Source organism: Eucyclogobius newberryi, unplaced genomic scaffold, assembly GCF_026437365.1.
Source record: "Eucyclogobius newberryi isolate DKJ021-1_F unplaced genomic scaffold, fEucNew1.0.hap1 SCAF_7, whole genome shotgun sequence".
In the NCBI taxonomy this organism is placed as follows: Eukaryota; Metazoa; Chordata; class Actinopteri; order Gobiiformes; family Gobiidae; genus Eucyclogobius; species Eucyclogobius newberryi.
Genome location: NW_027316389.1, coordinates 28,330,636 through 28,346,533, shown reverse-complemented (window position 1 = coordinate 28,346,533; position 15,898 = coordinate 28,330,636). Strand labels below are relative to the sequence as shown.

The window sequence follows — 15,898 nt, the reverse complement described above, 5'->3', positions numbered from 1 at the left end:
TTCATGTCTGTGCTTCCATCCAGCCCTTATATCGACTGCTTCTCTCTTTCTTGAATTTCCTTTTTGACCTACTTTTTCCCTTTGGTTGCTTCATGCCTAATAAACTGCTGTTTTAACTTAGGCCATAGAGTGTCTTTGTGTGTGGGGGCGGTCGATCATCCGTCCAGCTCACGCCATTTCCTTATGCTCAGAGTTTCAGTCTCTTTCTGTCCTCTGCTCAGAAATTGAATCATTTTGTCAAAGATTTACTCTAGGTCTGTGATTCCTAACCATTTTACATCAAATATCAAATAAGTTTGCTTTAGAATTATAATTTTATCGATAAAGCATGGACTAAACATAGACTGAAGTATCCACAAACCAGAATTAAACAAGGAATACACTAAACTTGGACTAAAAAGGGACGGAACCAGGAATTTAGCAGATCTAAAAAGTGTGAATCTTCAGTCATCCAGGTGGCAAAAGGTTTTGTATATTTGAACTACCATTTTTTGAGAAGAAGGTGTTTCATTTCTCATCTCTTTGTCCGCTTTAATTAATCAAATCTAAAATAATAATAACAATAAAATATATGAAATGTTTGAAACTCAAAAACTTCTATTGATCCAGGTCCTAACCCAGAATAAACCAGTACTAAACTCTAATCAGGAATAACACCAGGAATGAAGCTTTTAGCCAACAAAACCTCTTACAGTCCGACCTGAAGTTCAAAGGTTTTACAGTAAGAGGTTTTTTTCTTTTGGAGCGAAAAGATTCTAGACTAGACTTAAAATCGAAATCTACAGAGTGCAACAAAAACATGGTCTTAGATAGAGCCACAAAGCAGAGCAACCTCAAGACAACAAAAAAAGTGTATATTATATATGTGACAGTTCCCAGTGCCCTGTGGGACGTGCACCCCAGTTTGAGAACCATTGCTCCAGATTCAAATCTACACATTTTAGCCGGTCAGGTCATCGGTGAGGCCACATTTCCCTTTCCTTCTCAGAATTAGTTTTTTTAATGAAGACTGGGCTTGGGTCCAAAAACAAAGTGGAGGTTTTTTTCTTGGTCAGCTGTAGAAAAGAGAAGCTGCACATGTATTCACAGAGTCGTCATCGTTCATGCGCCCAGACTTTCTTCTCAGCTCCAGAAATAACTTTGTGTGTGCAGAGCCTGTAAACTTTGACCCCGAAACCCAAAGTTCAAGCTGCCGTGACCCAGTCATGTTGTGGGAGTGACTCGCCACGTCTGAGATCTTTAACTAGAATTCCTGTTAAGCTTGTAAAACGGAGATCTATTTGAGGGTAATTCAGAGGGCAGTTTTTTGGGAGCTACTTAAATGAACATGGTAGTAGACGCACAATATACTATAGCTGAATGAGTCTTTCCCATTAAGTATAGTCTAATGCCTTGATTTCCCCCCAGTGTGCCTTGAGGTATTGCCAGATGTGCCTTGAACAATTTCAGTTTGAGGTTATCATGTATTCAACTGAATAATTTATCACTGGAGTATCTTCAATCACCATTGCCAAATTTAACGATCTAGACACTGTAGCATGGACAATATTTGCCACATTATATCACACTTTTATTCCTAAATGGTGTGATTAATGATATTTTAGTAGGTGATGCGCTACAGAATCTTCAACTAAAAAGTGTGCCATCAAAAAAGGTTGAAAAAACTGGTCTAACTTACTCTGTACTTCCTTGTTTTATTGTCATAGATATATAGAAGTAACTTTATTCAGTCTTCAATAAATCCCTTTATATCTGTCGAGGCAATCATGCCATTTTCAATCAAACAACAAAAACATATTCCATGTGTGGCACACACATTGTTTTTATACAATCCAATATCTGGAATTAATTAAAATTCTTTATTGCCATAGCCATTAAATATACTTTTGTTTTAATTGCTTACAGATAAATGTCAGTGAGTCAGAAGAAACTTTTCTCTTTTCCAAAATGGATAAATGTCTCTTTCTTTTGTACTGATGTGGGCAGATATCTCCTTACTAATGTCATCTATAGTCAATGCCCTGCTGTGCTTCTCGCCATTGCAGCTTTAGTTGTTTTGTTTTATATTCTTGAGTATATTTACCAAACCCTTTTTTGTTTTTTATTAAATACAACTGCTGGAGCTGGGACTAAACAGCCTCCAGCTCAAACCTGGTTTGAATCCAGCCCTCCGCACGTTTTTAATGATTATTGTTTATTTTGTTTTTTAATAGTCTTGGCTATGGAACAAGTGTCTAGCTGTCTATGCAGTTTTACATTTCTAGCGTAAACCTCTCTAAAACATTAGTCTATGAACGTAACGTGTATCGTCATTTTTACTGTAAGAAAAACATAGCAATTTAATGATTATTTACTGCAAAAGGATCCAACGTATCACCTTGAATAACCATCTGTCCGGCTTCCCTTCCAGGATCCAGTGCTGCGGCTTCAAGGTCAGAGAGGCCCCATCGTCTGTGGCGCCCCAGCCCTTGGAGGTGAGCGGGACGGCGGGTAATAGGGCGCGGTGTGACCTCTCCGTTCCACCCAAACGTCCCGTCTCCCCGTCAGTCAAACGAGGCCAGCGCCCCCCCGACAGCATGCTGGCCCAAAGGAGAAGCACCACCTCCACGGACACACGGACCCCTAACATCGAGAACGGCTTGTGTGGAACCAAGCTAAACAACAACAAGAGCCCGGCAGGGGTGAAGTCTACAAGTATACGGGATAAGATCTCTCAATGGGAAGGCAAGAGGGAGCCGACTATAGGTGGTTCGACTGATCCAGAGGCAGTGAGGAAAAAAGAGACAAAAATATCTGAGGTTCAAAGGTCGGACAGTAAGAGGTTTGTGAGTTGGGAGCGACAGGACTCGGGGAAGGAAAACGTTGGAAAACTAGACTTGAAAGCGAAATCTACCGAGGGGAACAACAACATGATTCTCGACAGGGCCACGAAGCCGGCGGAGCAACCGCTAGACAAAAAACATGTTTCAATCCACGTGAAAAAGTTGGAAAAAGCTACAAAGAACTCGCCCTCGCTCGCATCCCCAGGGAACTACTTTTGCCCCCCGTCGAAGGAGGAGCAGGAGGAGACGGAAAAGAGGACCACTGAGCCCATTTTTGGGACTTTTGACGTAGTTCGGCCCGGTTCGAGGGAGCGGAGGGACGCCGAGAATGTGTACAGTGAACCGGGCGCTCCATCTATAAACCCTTTACCCAAACCCCAAAGGACCTTCAAGCACCACACGCCGCCCACAAGCCCAGTGTCAGGGCCCGGGACAGGGAAGGGGAAGAGGAACTTACCCCCTCTACCCTCCATCCCGCCCCCGCCTTTACCCTCCAGTCCTCCGCCGGGGGTCTGTAGGAGGGTCTGGTCCGACAAACCACGAGAATCTAGTAACAGGTGAGACCAATGAATACGAAATATTTATTTATTGTTTTCAGTTTCAAGAATGAGATGATGGCACTTTGATACTATTTAAATAATTCTTTAGTTTTAGTTTTCTTCCAGATGCTAAAAGTAAGTCAGTGATTGTAGGCTACTTTCACTGATGGAAGAGCGTTGGTAGGGCTCGTGACAAAAAATATAATCTTCATCTCATCCCTGTCACAATCTACTATTTGAACATATCGTCATAATCGTGATTCCTTCTAACGCACTTCCATGGCGTTCCATGTATTTGTTACCCTATTTATGCTAGCCTAGTAATGCTTTGAGTGAGTGACAGCTGTATTGAACCAATCACAGTGAAGTGTGAACTGTCAGTAGAAGCAGCGTTTTTAAATCAATAGAGAAATTCAAAGTGTACGGGAAATGTGATCAAATCAAAATTGTTGTGTTCGTTTTCTGCCATATTGTGGATATATCGGTTTGAGTATCAGTATAAGCAGATTTTCACCAATATCGCAAAAAAGGCCAATATTTGACGCTGAGTCTGTGTGTGTCCATGTGTCATTCCCAGTTTGTCCTCGGTGCATCCAATTTATATCAGCCTCATAAGTAAAAATGGAAATAGAAGAGCAATTACTCTGAATGTATGTTTACACAACCATGCCACAAATGATGTTGTAGTGTAGAAAAATACATACTGGTGATCTTTACAACATAAGAAACATTTGTGAGGCCTTGCTATAGATTTTAAAATCTAAATATCAGTATTGGCACATATCTTTTATCGGCCAAAGCGAAATTTGGGCTTGAACCAACAACCTTTGGGTTGGTGGCAAGCACACTAACCACTGAGCCACCGTCGCTACAGACGGTAAAATCCACAAATGATGTATGTATTATTTACATGACTGGTTTTAGTGATCTCAGTAAACCACACCAAAAGTCTGCAGATTATATTCTCAATGTACTGCCCTGTCTCAGTTAAATCGTCCCATAAAAGGTTTAAATATGATCTGAAAAGAAACCAAAGCGATATTGTCAGGTATTGATCTCGTATCCAAATCTCTACACGCCACGTTGCAAAGCATGATCTGAGACTGACTAATATCCCAGCGTTTCACAATTAGCTGTACATGTAACAATACCCGTGCTAAATCTACTGAAACAAATTGCCCGGATCACTTTGGCCCCGGTTCTCTCCGTGAGCGCGTAAACCCGCCCCTCCCCCTCCAGGGCGCCCATCCAGAGGTGAATATGTGAACCATCTGCTGTAAATCAAAACCACAGTGACATCATCGCGAGCCTCCAAAACACAGCTCATGAGCCAAAGGGAGGAATGTAGTCAACGCTCTTCAAGGAGACGGCAAAGTGGCCCCACGCTCAAATGTTGACACTGACTTAGGATGAAAATACACTAGAATGACGGAGATTCATTGACAAACATGAATGAAACAGCAGGTTGGTCGTGGCAAGAAAACCCAGCGTAATCCCCTGCTTGTAGTCATAACTTTACTTTATTTTATTATTATTTTATTTTTATCTTTGTCTTTATCTTTTTTCCCCCCTCCATTCCCTATTATGGATTAAGATATGAGAGGAGTTTTTGTTTTTGTTGTTTTGAGGGGTTTTTTTCAAAATTTCCTATAAGTTATCTGTCCTTTTCCTCTGTATCTACTGCATTGTAACACCAAAATTTCCCCATGTGTGGACAATAAAGGATTATCTTATCTTATCTTATCTTAACTGCAGTCATAACTTGGACAGGACTTACTACAGGACAGTTTTTGTGTGAGCGAAGTGGTGTTGGTTGAACTTAATCACGATAACACCAACATTAGATACCAAACATACAATTATACTCAATAATCAGAGAAAGCAGCTAAATGCCAACCATAACGGGAACACTATGGAAGTCATCTAGTGTTTTATAACTGCCTATCACATTTGTTTTGTACATTTTTCCGTTTTCTGTTTCGGACTATTTCAATTATTTACTTGTCTAATTGAGCTATATCTCCCTTTGGTATTGGTCTATATGTTTTTGATAGACACCTGTTCGAGTCTCTGGGTTTAAATCGCTCCTGAAAACAGTTTATGAACCTTTATATACGTCAGAGCGGCTGCGTTAAGATCTGCTAAAGCCTGTCATTTTAAAGCATTTCATTAATAATAATAATCAGCACTGTAAACCATTCGAATAGCTTGCTCTTGCTGAATAAAGATGGATTGTAATGTTGATTTGTATGCGTTCCCCCATATAAGCTACTGATGGGATCGCACACAAGTCATGTTTCCAATTCTGATATTTGATTTCCTTAAAGACATACTAGTGTTCCAACCTATGTTTTAATTCCATATACTTTTCATAGCCTTTATTTTCTTTCCTTACAAACCAGGGATCATGTTCTGTGGTCAGGTTGTTGTGGAGAACTGCCAAACCACGCGGAACAAATCTTCAATTAAGAGTGCACCTTTGATAAACTTGACATAAATTAAATCAAAATAGAACGCAACAAAACACATGAGTTTTGATATCATACACAGTGTCCAAACTATTCTGCAATTGGCATCAAAACTAATGTCATTTCTGGCCCCGCGCTGTCAGATACGTCCCCGACATCTACAAATCAAACCTGTTTCAGTGTATGGATTTCAAAACCGCAACTTATTGCTTCACATTCCTTCTCGGCTGTTGTACTTTTTAATAGCCGCCCTTCGCTAAAGTGGCGCTCAGTTTCAGGCGGTTACAGTCGAACACAATGGGCTCTATGGGGACAGTTAAAAATGCGAGCGCTGCAGTTTTAGCTGGACATGTCCCGTATTGTTCCGTGGTCTGGAGTCTTGTTCGGAGTTTGGCTCGACGTTTTACATTCCTGTCTTCAAGTGTGTGTTCATCGTTTAGTCGTTGTGTGTGGCTTTGGTTCTGTTGGTTTTTAATTACATTTAAGCCTGAATGTATACTCTCAGTAACGCTGAACAAATATGAAAAATAGCAAATGTAGTCGATAGGTAAGTATGATATATTGCTACGGAAAACAGCACAATAAACAATAATATTGAAACCGCTTCATGCCACGGATACAAAAACCTAAATCAATATAATACCAGTAAACCCTTTTCTAAATAAACAATACTGGTAAAGAGGAGTTACAACTAAGTAGTTAGTTAGTCGCTATAATGAGACAACTCTCCACAGATCAAGTGTCATTGTCAACTAGTAGTGAAAGAAAAGCATCACATAATAAATACTGAGCCACAAAAATATTGTTCCATCTATCATTTATTGAACGATAAGTTGATAGAATATGTTATCTTGACAGACTTATCTAATGGTGGTTTTCCTGACAAATATTGCAGATGTGATTAGATGAGTTTAGCAGTGCAGTGTCAAAGATTTTGGAGAAGACTGAATGGGTAATTATTGCTATAAGAAACCCATGAATGATGAGGTCCAAACTACAGAGTGAGCAGATTTTACATTGGTCTGTTTATTTAAAGTCGAGAGCAGTGGACAAAATAAAACATCTTTCTAATACCAAGAAACAAGAGATTGATGCAAAATGTGCTCCAAAATCCAAGTGGAAATGCGCCGGCGGATGAATAATTTTGGGCTTAACTGTATGTGCACAAGTCAAGAAAACAAATGCGGTTGCTGGGAAACAAACTCGCTCACAAAACAAACACGTGAAAAGGTTGTTTAAGTGCACTTGTTGCATGAATGTATTCAACTCACATACTATATTTATTCTCTTATGTTAGTTAAATATGGTAAGTATTTGTTTCTTCTGGCCCAGTCCTCTTCATTTATACAGGCTTGGAAATGACACAAAGAGAACATTTACGTGTTACCCCAGCTGGCTTGATATTTGAAAAAAATGTAGATTAATAAAGGCAAAGGAATATTTTACCATGTCATGATATCAAGGTTAAAAGCAGGTCTTATTTAATAAGTTTTTGTGGGTGTGAAGATTATTCAAGCTTTTCCATTTTAAGTCCTACATTATGCTTTCTTTCATTAGTTTTTTGTTTTATTTCATCTTCTTCTTCATCATTCTTAAAGTGCATATGAGAGGTTTCTATTTTTCTTTGATAATTTGTATGATTTCTATGATTTTCTATGATTTTTGTTGTAAATATAAAAGATAGTTTTACACCAGTCAAGTAGCAGTTTGTGTTGAAAAAATATGTTGAAAATTAGTTCCAAATTTCAGTTCTAAGGTTCTAAGTTAAGTTAATTAAAATAAAAAAAAATAAAAAAAAACCACCAAACTGGGATAACATTTCTTTAAAGTAAAAAATTAAAGAAAAGGAAAATCTTAAATATTTCAACAGCGTTTTAGTGAAATTTAAAGTTGAAATGTGCACTTGAAAGAGACTAAACCCCAAGTCTGTTATTCATGAGGAAACAACATTATAACACAATTAAACGCTCCGAAGGTTGATTCAGTATTATATGGATCTCAATTGAAGTTGTACCACAGGCAAAGTGACTCAAGGGGAGATCAAGTCCGGCTGCGTCTTAAGTGTGCGCTCGCTCTAATTGGCTATAAGTGCGCTCATGTGGCGCCGCACGTGTCCGTATACGTGCGCCTCAGCCTTCACCCTTTCCAATTTTTGCCTCTGATTAAGCGCTTTTGCGGTCACTCAGAAGTGGCAGATGGAAACGACACACAGTTCCTGCCCACCATATCGGGCATTTTAAAGTCATTATCCCGCACATTTGGTCGTTTCAAAGCGCCTAAACCTTCCTGTTCCTGTCTGATTGTAATGCAATGTGTCGCGTGTGTGTTCAGGAAGTCCTACGAGTTTGAGGATCTGCTCCAGTCGTCCACAGAGGGCTGCAGGGCGGACTGGTCCCGGCTCGGGCTCACACACACTTTATCAGAGGAGAACGTCTATGAGGACATTATAGGTAAAAGTGGGATATGCTCATCAAGAAACCAAGATGGATTCAAACATTGCTCTCAATCCAAATGCCGTTGTTTGATGTAAAATAAACCCAAAAAGTATAAACAATTCAAAACCAAATTCTGGGTATATTTGAATTTTGGTTACCCTAAATTTCACCCGTCTCAACATTTTTATGCACGTCCATTGTTCTGCATCCCCCTTGGTATGACAATATTAGACCACTGTAGACAAGAAACATGTCATTTGCTATTTACATGTGTTTTTAAAGTGCACTGTGTAACTTTTATGGTGGAGGATCCGACACTCGTCTTTTCTGTGCAGATGTTATTGCTTTGTCCAGAACGGTGGTTTCCCAAACTGTGGTCAGGTATCCATAAGGGTCTGCAGAATGATGAGAGAGTTTAGGAAAATAGAAAACTGCAATACCGTCGTTATTTGATAAGATGTTCACCATTTGGATCTCACAGGCTAGTCTAAACCTTTTACATGTACGAATGACCATATTTTTTTGTTTTTAATGTTTTTGAGTCGGGGGTATTCCACTACAAAGAGTTTGGGAACTCCTGGTCTAGAATGTCCCACAATATGACATGGCGTGTATTTGTATTTGGAGTCAAGCAGGTGATGCCACAAGGCCAAGTTTGAGCGATAGAAACATATGTAATTGAACAAACGCAGAATAGATATGTTAAAAACCAAACAGTGCAACATTCCAGGCTAAGAAATTATATACTTGGAGACAATAATGTGGTCAACTAGACAGATTGCACCTTTGAGTCAGCACGTCGAGTCCCCTTTAGCCTGTAGAACCAGCAATTATAAACTTACCAATCAATTTAGCCGTGTAATATTAGTGTAATTGTCTAACACTAACAATGAACTTATAATGTATCACCTGGCAATGGTCATGTCATGCTTAGTTGGCAATAAATCACATTTTACAACATGAAAACAACAACTAAGTATATTCTTAAATAAATAATGTTTCAGTAGTAAATTAAAGTGGTTAAATGTTTGTGGGGACAATCACATCTTGTTGAACCCTCTACACCTGCACACAAGCCCTTATATCTCCTTCTGTACCAAACATTTTGCGTTAAGAGAGATGCAGTAGATAACAAAGAGGCCAAGCATGTTTTCTCTGCTCCAGTTTTAATAGAGTCAACCTGCAGCACTTTTGATTAAAATTATGAGCAGAAACCTGACCTATGTTCCAACCTTTAATGTCCTGATATTATTGTAACCCATCCCAGAGCATGTTCATCTCATAACGAACAATAGGGTCGTTGTGTGGGGTCTTAGTTGTGGTGCGCTCCTGCGATGGAAGGTGCAGCAGGGGGTGAGCAACTAACACTAACTGGCAATGAACTCAACGTGTTTTAGGCTTTCATCTGGTTCTAAAAGATATTTCTATGTAACAAAACAATTATGAATTCTTAATTATATCGATACGTTTGTACTGCCAACCTTAGTATTATATAAGCAAGTCATTTCGTAAGTAAATAAAGAATGTAAAACTAGGTGTGACATTGAACTACGTCATATCAAAAATAAGTAAAAAAAAGAAAAGTTACTGACTGCACCTTTTAACTTATAACTTTAAAAGCCTGAGGAAGTTAGTACTCGTAGTGTAAAAGCCATAGTTATGAAGCATTTTGCCAAGTGCAGTTCTATTGTCAATTATACTGACTCTTTTAGAAAGATTAGTGTGTTTGACATCCATGATCTGTAATTTAGTGTTTTAGCATAAACATTGAATTATTTAATGCATGTAATATTCTATTTTACAAATCCTTAAATAATAACACCAAAAATGACAATATTTTACCTTAAGTGCCTTGGCCTCAATGCACTTCTCAACAAATACATTCTGTCCGCTGTCCGAGCTTTCGTCGTCATTGAGAAAGAGCAGGTCCTCTTTGAAGCAGATGGATAGAACATCCTTTAACTCCTACAGGCCACATCTGGACATGTGATCCGTTTAACAGAAGAGGGACAGAAAGAACAGAGAAGCAGAGACGTTTGGAAAATTACCCCACCACCTTCTCCTTTACCTATAGGGGAAGGTGAAGGGCTGAAGTTGCATCGAGCGATTTGGCAATGTCTTCCACATCTGGAGTGGAAGTCATCTGGAGAAACAAACACGAGGGTTTAAAAATAATACGCACTGTTCTATGAATGGATGAGCCAAAAGTTATGCAATGTACCCTCGTTTTCGTTTTGTTGCAGCGACGTTTTGGGAAATAAAACCCTATTAAAATTCATTCATTCAACATAATTTCCATTAGTATAAGTTGCATTCCTCTAATTTTACAAACAATTTTTATGTTTTTCCACCAAAAACTTACTTTGGCCTTTGATTTGAATTTGATTTATGAATTTGGCTTTGTTCCGGACGCAATATAAAGTTTGTCTTGCTTTCTTTGGTTTACTTTTAAGATCCCCCATCCAAGGAGAATCCCTATGAAGATATCGAGGTGGAGAGAAGTTGCTTGGGGACCAAATGTTACTCTCCGATGTCCTCGTCCCCAGTCCCCGATACGCCGACAAAGGTACGAAGACGCATCACAGACAAAACCAAAGCCTTGAGTAACTCCTAACTCTGTCTTTGCTGCAGCAGACGTCCAAACCCGGGTTCTTTCGACAAACTTCCGAAAGGCGAAGCTTCAAGCTCCTGGAGCTGCGTAAGATCAACAAAGACTCTGGGATCTCGTCACCGTCCCGCATCAGTCCTCCCTCCACTCCCAGCAGCCCCGACGACACCCCCTGCCTCTCCGGAGACCCCTACAACCGCAGGCGCAGGAAGATACCCAAGGTACTCGAGTACAACTGTGCTACACCAAGCAATTCATCTACGAAATATGAATTCAAAGTTTCATTTTTATGTGTTATGTATTATGTCCTGTTTATGGCTTAGACATTTAACATCTAAACTATATACATGTTCTTGATTGGAATTTAAATACTTTTTTGACTTTCAAATTGACTTTTTTATTCTTTTTGTAATTTATGTTGTGATTTATAATTATTATTTGTTGAAAAAATATGGCATTGCTTCTTATTTACTACGATTTCATAATATCATAAATTTCAATTTGGTCAGATAAGTATTCCTTATGTGTTTCTTGTTGTTGTAATCTCTTTCAGATGGTGTTGAAAATCAATGCCATATTCGAGGCTCGAAGAGGAAAGAAACGTATGAAGAGAGTTTCTCAGTCGACAGAGTCCAGCTCAGGGAGAGGTGCGGCCGTAAATCTCACAACACGTACTCAACATCACAGTATTCTGCAGCTTATACTTTACTTTATTAGACCCTGTATATAAATCAATGTATACATCTAAAACCTGCAAGTAATTTGACTTGTATCTATAAAACGTTTTATGAAATGTATATTTTTATTGGCTGCTGTATAATCATAGATCTCAGGACACACCTTGATTATTATGAGATGATTCTACACTACACATGACTCAATCCAAACATTGTATTTCATCATTTGTACAGTTGTAGGTTTATATTGGCTGTAATATATAGATGGAAAGATGATTCAAACACACATGAGGTTTGTAGAAATAACTTGACCCAGGTAAAGACACTGACGCTGCCTTTTGATGTTAGTTTTACACGTCCAATGTTGGTTTCTTCCCTCACATGTTTTATGTTTCTCTGTTGTAGTTACGGATGAAAACAGTGAATCCGAGAGTGACACTGAAGAAAAATTAAAAGGTGAGAAATTAGTCAATTGACAGTAAAACAAGGTTTTACAGTGGTAGAACTTCTAGAGTTTTCAGAAATATGAAAAATCATATACTAAGTTAACTAGTATTGAAACACGATACAGAAAAAAATCACATACAGGACAAAATTGGACTGTTCCTTAATAGTTTTCTAATGTCCTTGATCTATATCAGAACTAGTATGAGACCTAACTGTAACATTAAATAAGGACAATTATTTTGATTTGAAAACAGGTCTGGAAAAAATAGTTGTTTTTTATGGTATTCATTCATTCCTTTTCTACCGCTTGTTCCTTTTGGGGTCGCGGACTGGAGCCTGTCCCAGTGACTTTGGGCCATGTTTTTTATGGTATCAGAATTGTAATTGAATATTCATAATTTCCCTTAATATTGAATTTGAAGTGAACAACATAACTTTATCCTTACTACCACATGCTTTGTCATTGTGTTTAATGTGTGATGTGTTTTTACAATTTTACAACTTTTTACAAAGTTTGATGTGAGGAACAATATTCAAAAGCATCTGTGAACTTCTGTTATTTAATCCAATGCAATAACTGCATATTTCCATATACAGCAAACAGTTATATACCTAAAAATTATACAAATTGCGCAAACCCACATTCCCTCTTGTGGTTGCAGCTCATAGCCAGCGGTTGGTGTCGGTCCAGTCCATGCTGCGGCGGACGGGGAAATACCGGACCCTGGAGCGAGACCTGATGGAGCTCCAGGAGAGGAAGCTCTTTGAATACTTCATTGTCGTAGCGCTTCACAAAACCAAGGCCGGGGTCCCCTACCTGCCCGAGGTCACGCAGCAGTTCCCTCTAAAGGTGGCCCATTTTTTCACTCTTCCACTGCGACCATAAACCTTCATGCCTCGCAGCTCTAACCTCGGCATATTTTCTTTCCATATCTGCACGACTAAGTAAACCTGGACTCATCTACTAGGACCAAACAAAGATTAAGTTGTCTGCATTTTCATTACGCTTAGCCACAAGGAAAACACTGTAGCTAAGTTAAACAAACAGTGCTGCACTATGAGCTGCAGCACACATATTAGTCTTCATATCGATCCAACAATTTGCTGAATGTCTCTCCCCACACTTCACCTCCATTGCCATCCATAATGTTCGTTTTTGTTGCTTCAATTAAAGATGCACTGCGTAACTTTTCTGGTGGATCCTCATGCTATTCCTTTAATGTTACACAGCGACATCAAACTTATCTATGTTGCATTCATGTAATTACGGGTGTTGTTATTGCTCCCACAAAACAGCCGTGCCGTCGCCATGGGGATAAGCAAGCGGCTGAAACTCTTCCAGAAAAGCTACATCTTCTCACGTGATTGTTTATTCCCTTGCGTCCAGCTGGAGAGGAGTTTCAAGTTCATGCGGGAGACGGAGGACCAGCTCAAAGTCATCCCACAGTTCTGCTTCCCCGACGCCAAAGACTGGGCACCCGTCGACAGCTTCCCCAGGTCAGTCGCTCCCTATGGCACCCTCATCTTCTTCCCCCGAACATCTGAGCGAGCGCGCCGAGCGAAACTCAAGACCGCTCAGGAATTTTCCAGCGCCGCGATGAAGGCTGAGCTGCGCGCCTCGCTAACAGGCAGCTGAGCAGTCCACACGGCTTCTACTGGAAGTGACAGCGGGGCTCGTAAAGGACCGTGACTTCTTTACAAGGGCGAGGACGATGGGGGGATTAGAGGGAGCAGGTTTATCACTCCCTGCACCTGGTTTGATGTTGTGCAAAAAACGGCAGTGAGCGTAGAGAGTGCCAGGGAAGACGGCAGCAGATCATGTTGTCAGTTTGTTCTCATCTTCTACAGATATTACCAATGGAAATATACAAAGAGTGAAATGCGAGCAGCTTTTTTTCAATGACACATATCTGTTTTGCATGATGAACTCTTCTTGCATTTTTGTGAACTGTCTTGAGCAGTGTTGGGGAAGTTGAAGTAACTGAGATGTTTACCTGCTGCAGAGGTTTGTCACTTTTGGCACATTCAACGTGGTCCTTGTTTAAGCCGTGCACAGTCTTATGTTTGCAGACGTAGTTTCATTCTCTTCCCAAGCATTGTAGTTGGTGTTTAAAGTAGCTGAGTATTTTAACTATAATTGAGTATTTTTACTGTTATGCATTACACTACTAGTAGTTATAACTGTGAGCAAAGGGCATGTGAGTTCTGTGCATGTGAAGTGTTGTAAAAGTAGTGTGATCCCTCTTTTTTTTTTGTGTTCGCCACATTCTTTTGTTATTTATGCTTTATGGTGGATTAATTGTTGTCCTAATTATGTTGCAGATCCTTGTATTTGGCCTTAATTGCACATAGAATCCCAACAGTTTAGACTACATCCTTTATGTTTATGTTCCTCTGACGGGCTGCGTGATGAAACTGCCTCTACCTTTGGCTTTCAACACTCCCATTCTTTAGATGGCCCATAATTAGGGCTAATAATTACCTATCACCAGAGGGCTGAAGGTTGAGCTGAACACCTGCAGAGTGAGTCAACACATAAGTCTGTCAGGGGCCCCTCCGGTCACTGAGAACCTGTCAGGAGCAGCTCACAGCCTTTTGTTTGGATGTGTGCACACTAAAAGCTTGTCCTGAGGGTCCACTACAAAGCTAGGATGGAAAAATAAACAAAACTAATTCTGTACCAATAGGTGTGCCATCTCCTTCAGCTTGCTCCTCACTGCACTACATGAGCAAAAATGTAATTCATGACTAAATATTGATTGATTTTTTTTGCAGTGAGACGTTCTCATTTGTTCTGACTGGTGAAGATGGAAGTCGGAGGTTTGGTTACTGCCGGAGACTACTGGTATGTATTAATATAGTGCATATTGTTTTATACCAGTCAAGTAGTAGTTTGTGAAGAATTATTGAAAATATTTTCAAGCAGAGTTCTAAGACATATTTATATTATTACACTTGGAATTCCAGCCAAAAGTTTACACAAATGACACGCAAGAAACACATTTTTCTGCCCTTTAAACATGAATTCAACAAGATAAATGTGTTTTTTCATGTATATTTATTTGTCAAATAATAGTTTCTGTGTACATACAAGAGATTAAAGAGATACATTTTATTATCTTAACTGTGTTTTGGTAAAATTAGCAACCCAAGCCGTCATTGCAACTTTAAATATTAAGCGTAATTGTATCATCTTCAGTCAAGTTCAGCCACGTTCCACTGCAACAAGGGAATTTTATGCACAGACACCAGGTTATAATTACTTTTACATACAATATTTTTAATAATATAACTTCAAATACCAAGGCTAAGGGCTCCAATATTATGAATAAACAAACTAAGGACATACTATAATACATTGTTCAGAGAAAGCACAGCTGTCCTCTCTTCCACTTGCTTCACCTCAGATCTTTAGCTCTGGGTGAGCAGAGTCTTGTGACACCGCTGTTTTGAATCCGTGCTATTTTCCTCTGGTTGTTCACAGCCGAGTGGTAAAGGCCGGAGGCTCCCTGAGGTCTACTGCATCGTCAGCCGCCTGGGGTGCTTCGACCTCTTCTCCAAGGTAAATAAGGAGAAATCAAGAGTAGATCCATAATTCTTCTCGTAGGTTTTCCCATCTAAAGATATAAGTACAGCTCCGGACCCACACACCCATCACACCCATCCTATAGAGGCAGTTTTCTCACAGATTGGACTGGTCCTGGCTCCAGCTCAGCAGCACATTAAGGCTGTGGTTACTGCAGTGGAAAACACTCCCTGTAATAAGATGCAAGTTTATGTGCATGTTGACCTGTGTACATACCGTTCAAGGCAATGCTGAGAACACTTTTTCCGTTCCTTGTCAAATGTATTTGTTCATTCAGTGTGGAAACGTAAAAAAGGGAAAGATAAAATTAAAAATT

The 15,898-nt window shown here is 39.6% G+C and overlaps 1 protein-coding gene across 2 annotated transcripts in view; it reads left to right on the top strand.

Annotated features, from left to right (window-relative positions):
- LOC140348775 (DENN domain-containing protein 2A) overlaps nt 1-15,898 on the top strand; it is a 47,872-nt gene that overhangs the window by 25,679 nt on the left and 6,295 nt on the right. The window contains exons 3-12 of one of the 2 annotated variants that reach the window (XM_072434857.1): nt 2,411-3,379; nt 8,161-8,279; nt 10,718-10,830; nt 10,899-11,093; nt 11,426-11,519; nt 11,955-12,005; nt 12,659-12,846; nt 13,384-13,493; nt 14,772-14,841; nt 15,481-15,558. In XM_072434857.1, coding sequence (XP_072290958.1) covers nt 2,411-3,379; nt 8,161-8,279; nt 10,718-10,830; nt 10,899-11,093; nt 11,426-11,519; nt 11,955-12,005; nt 12,659-12,846; nt 13,384-13,493; nt 14,772-14,841; nt 15,481-15,558 — 1,987 coding nt within the window. Of the gene's footprint in view, nt 1-2,410; nt 3,380-8,160; nt 8,280-10,717; nt 10,831-10,895; nt 11,094-11,425; nt 11,520-11,954; nt 12,006-12,658; nt 12,847-13,383; nt 13,494-14,771; nt 14,842-15,480; nt 15,559-15,898 lie in introns of both variants that reach the window. The other variant, XM_072434856.1, reaches the window with a different exon arrangement.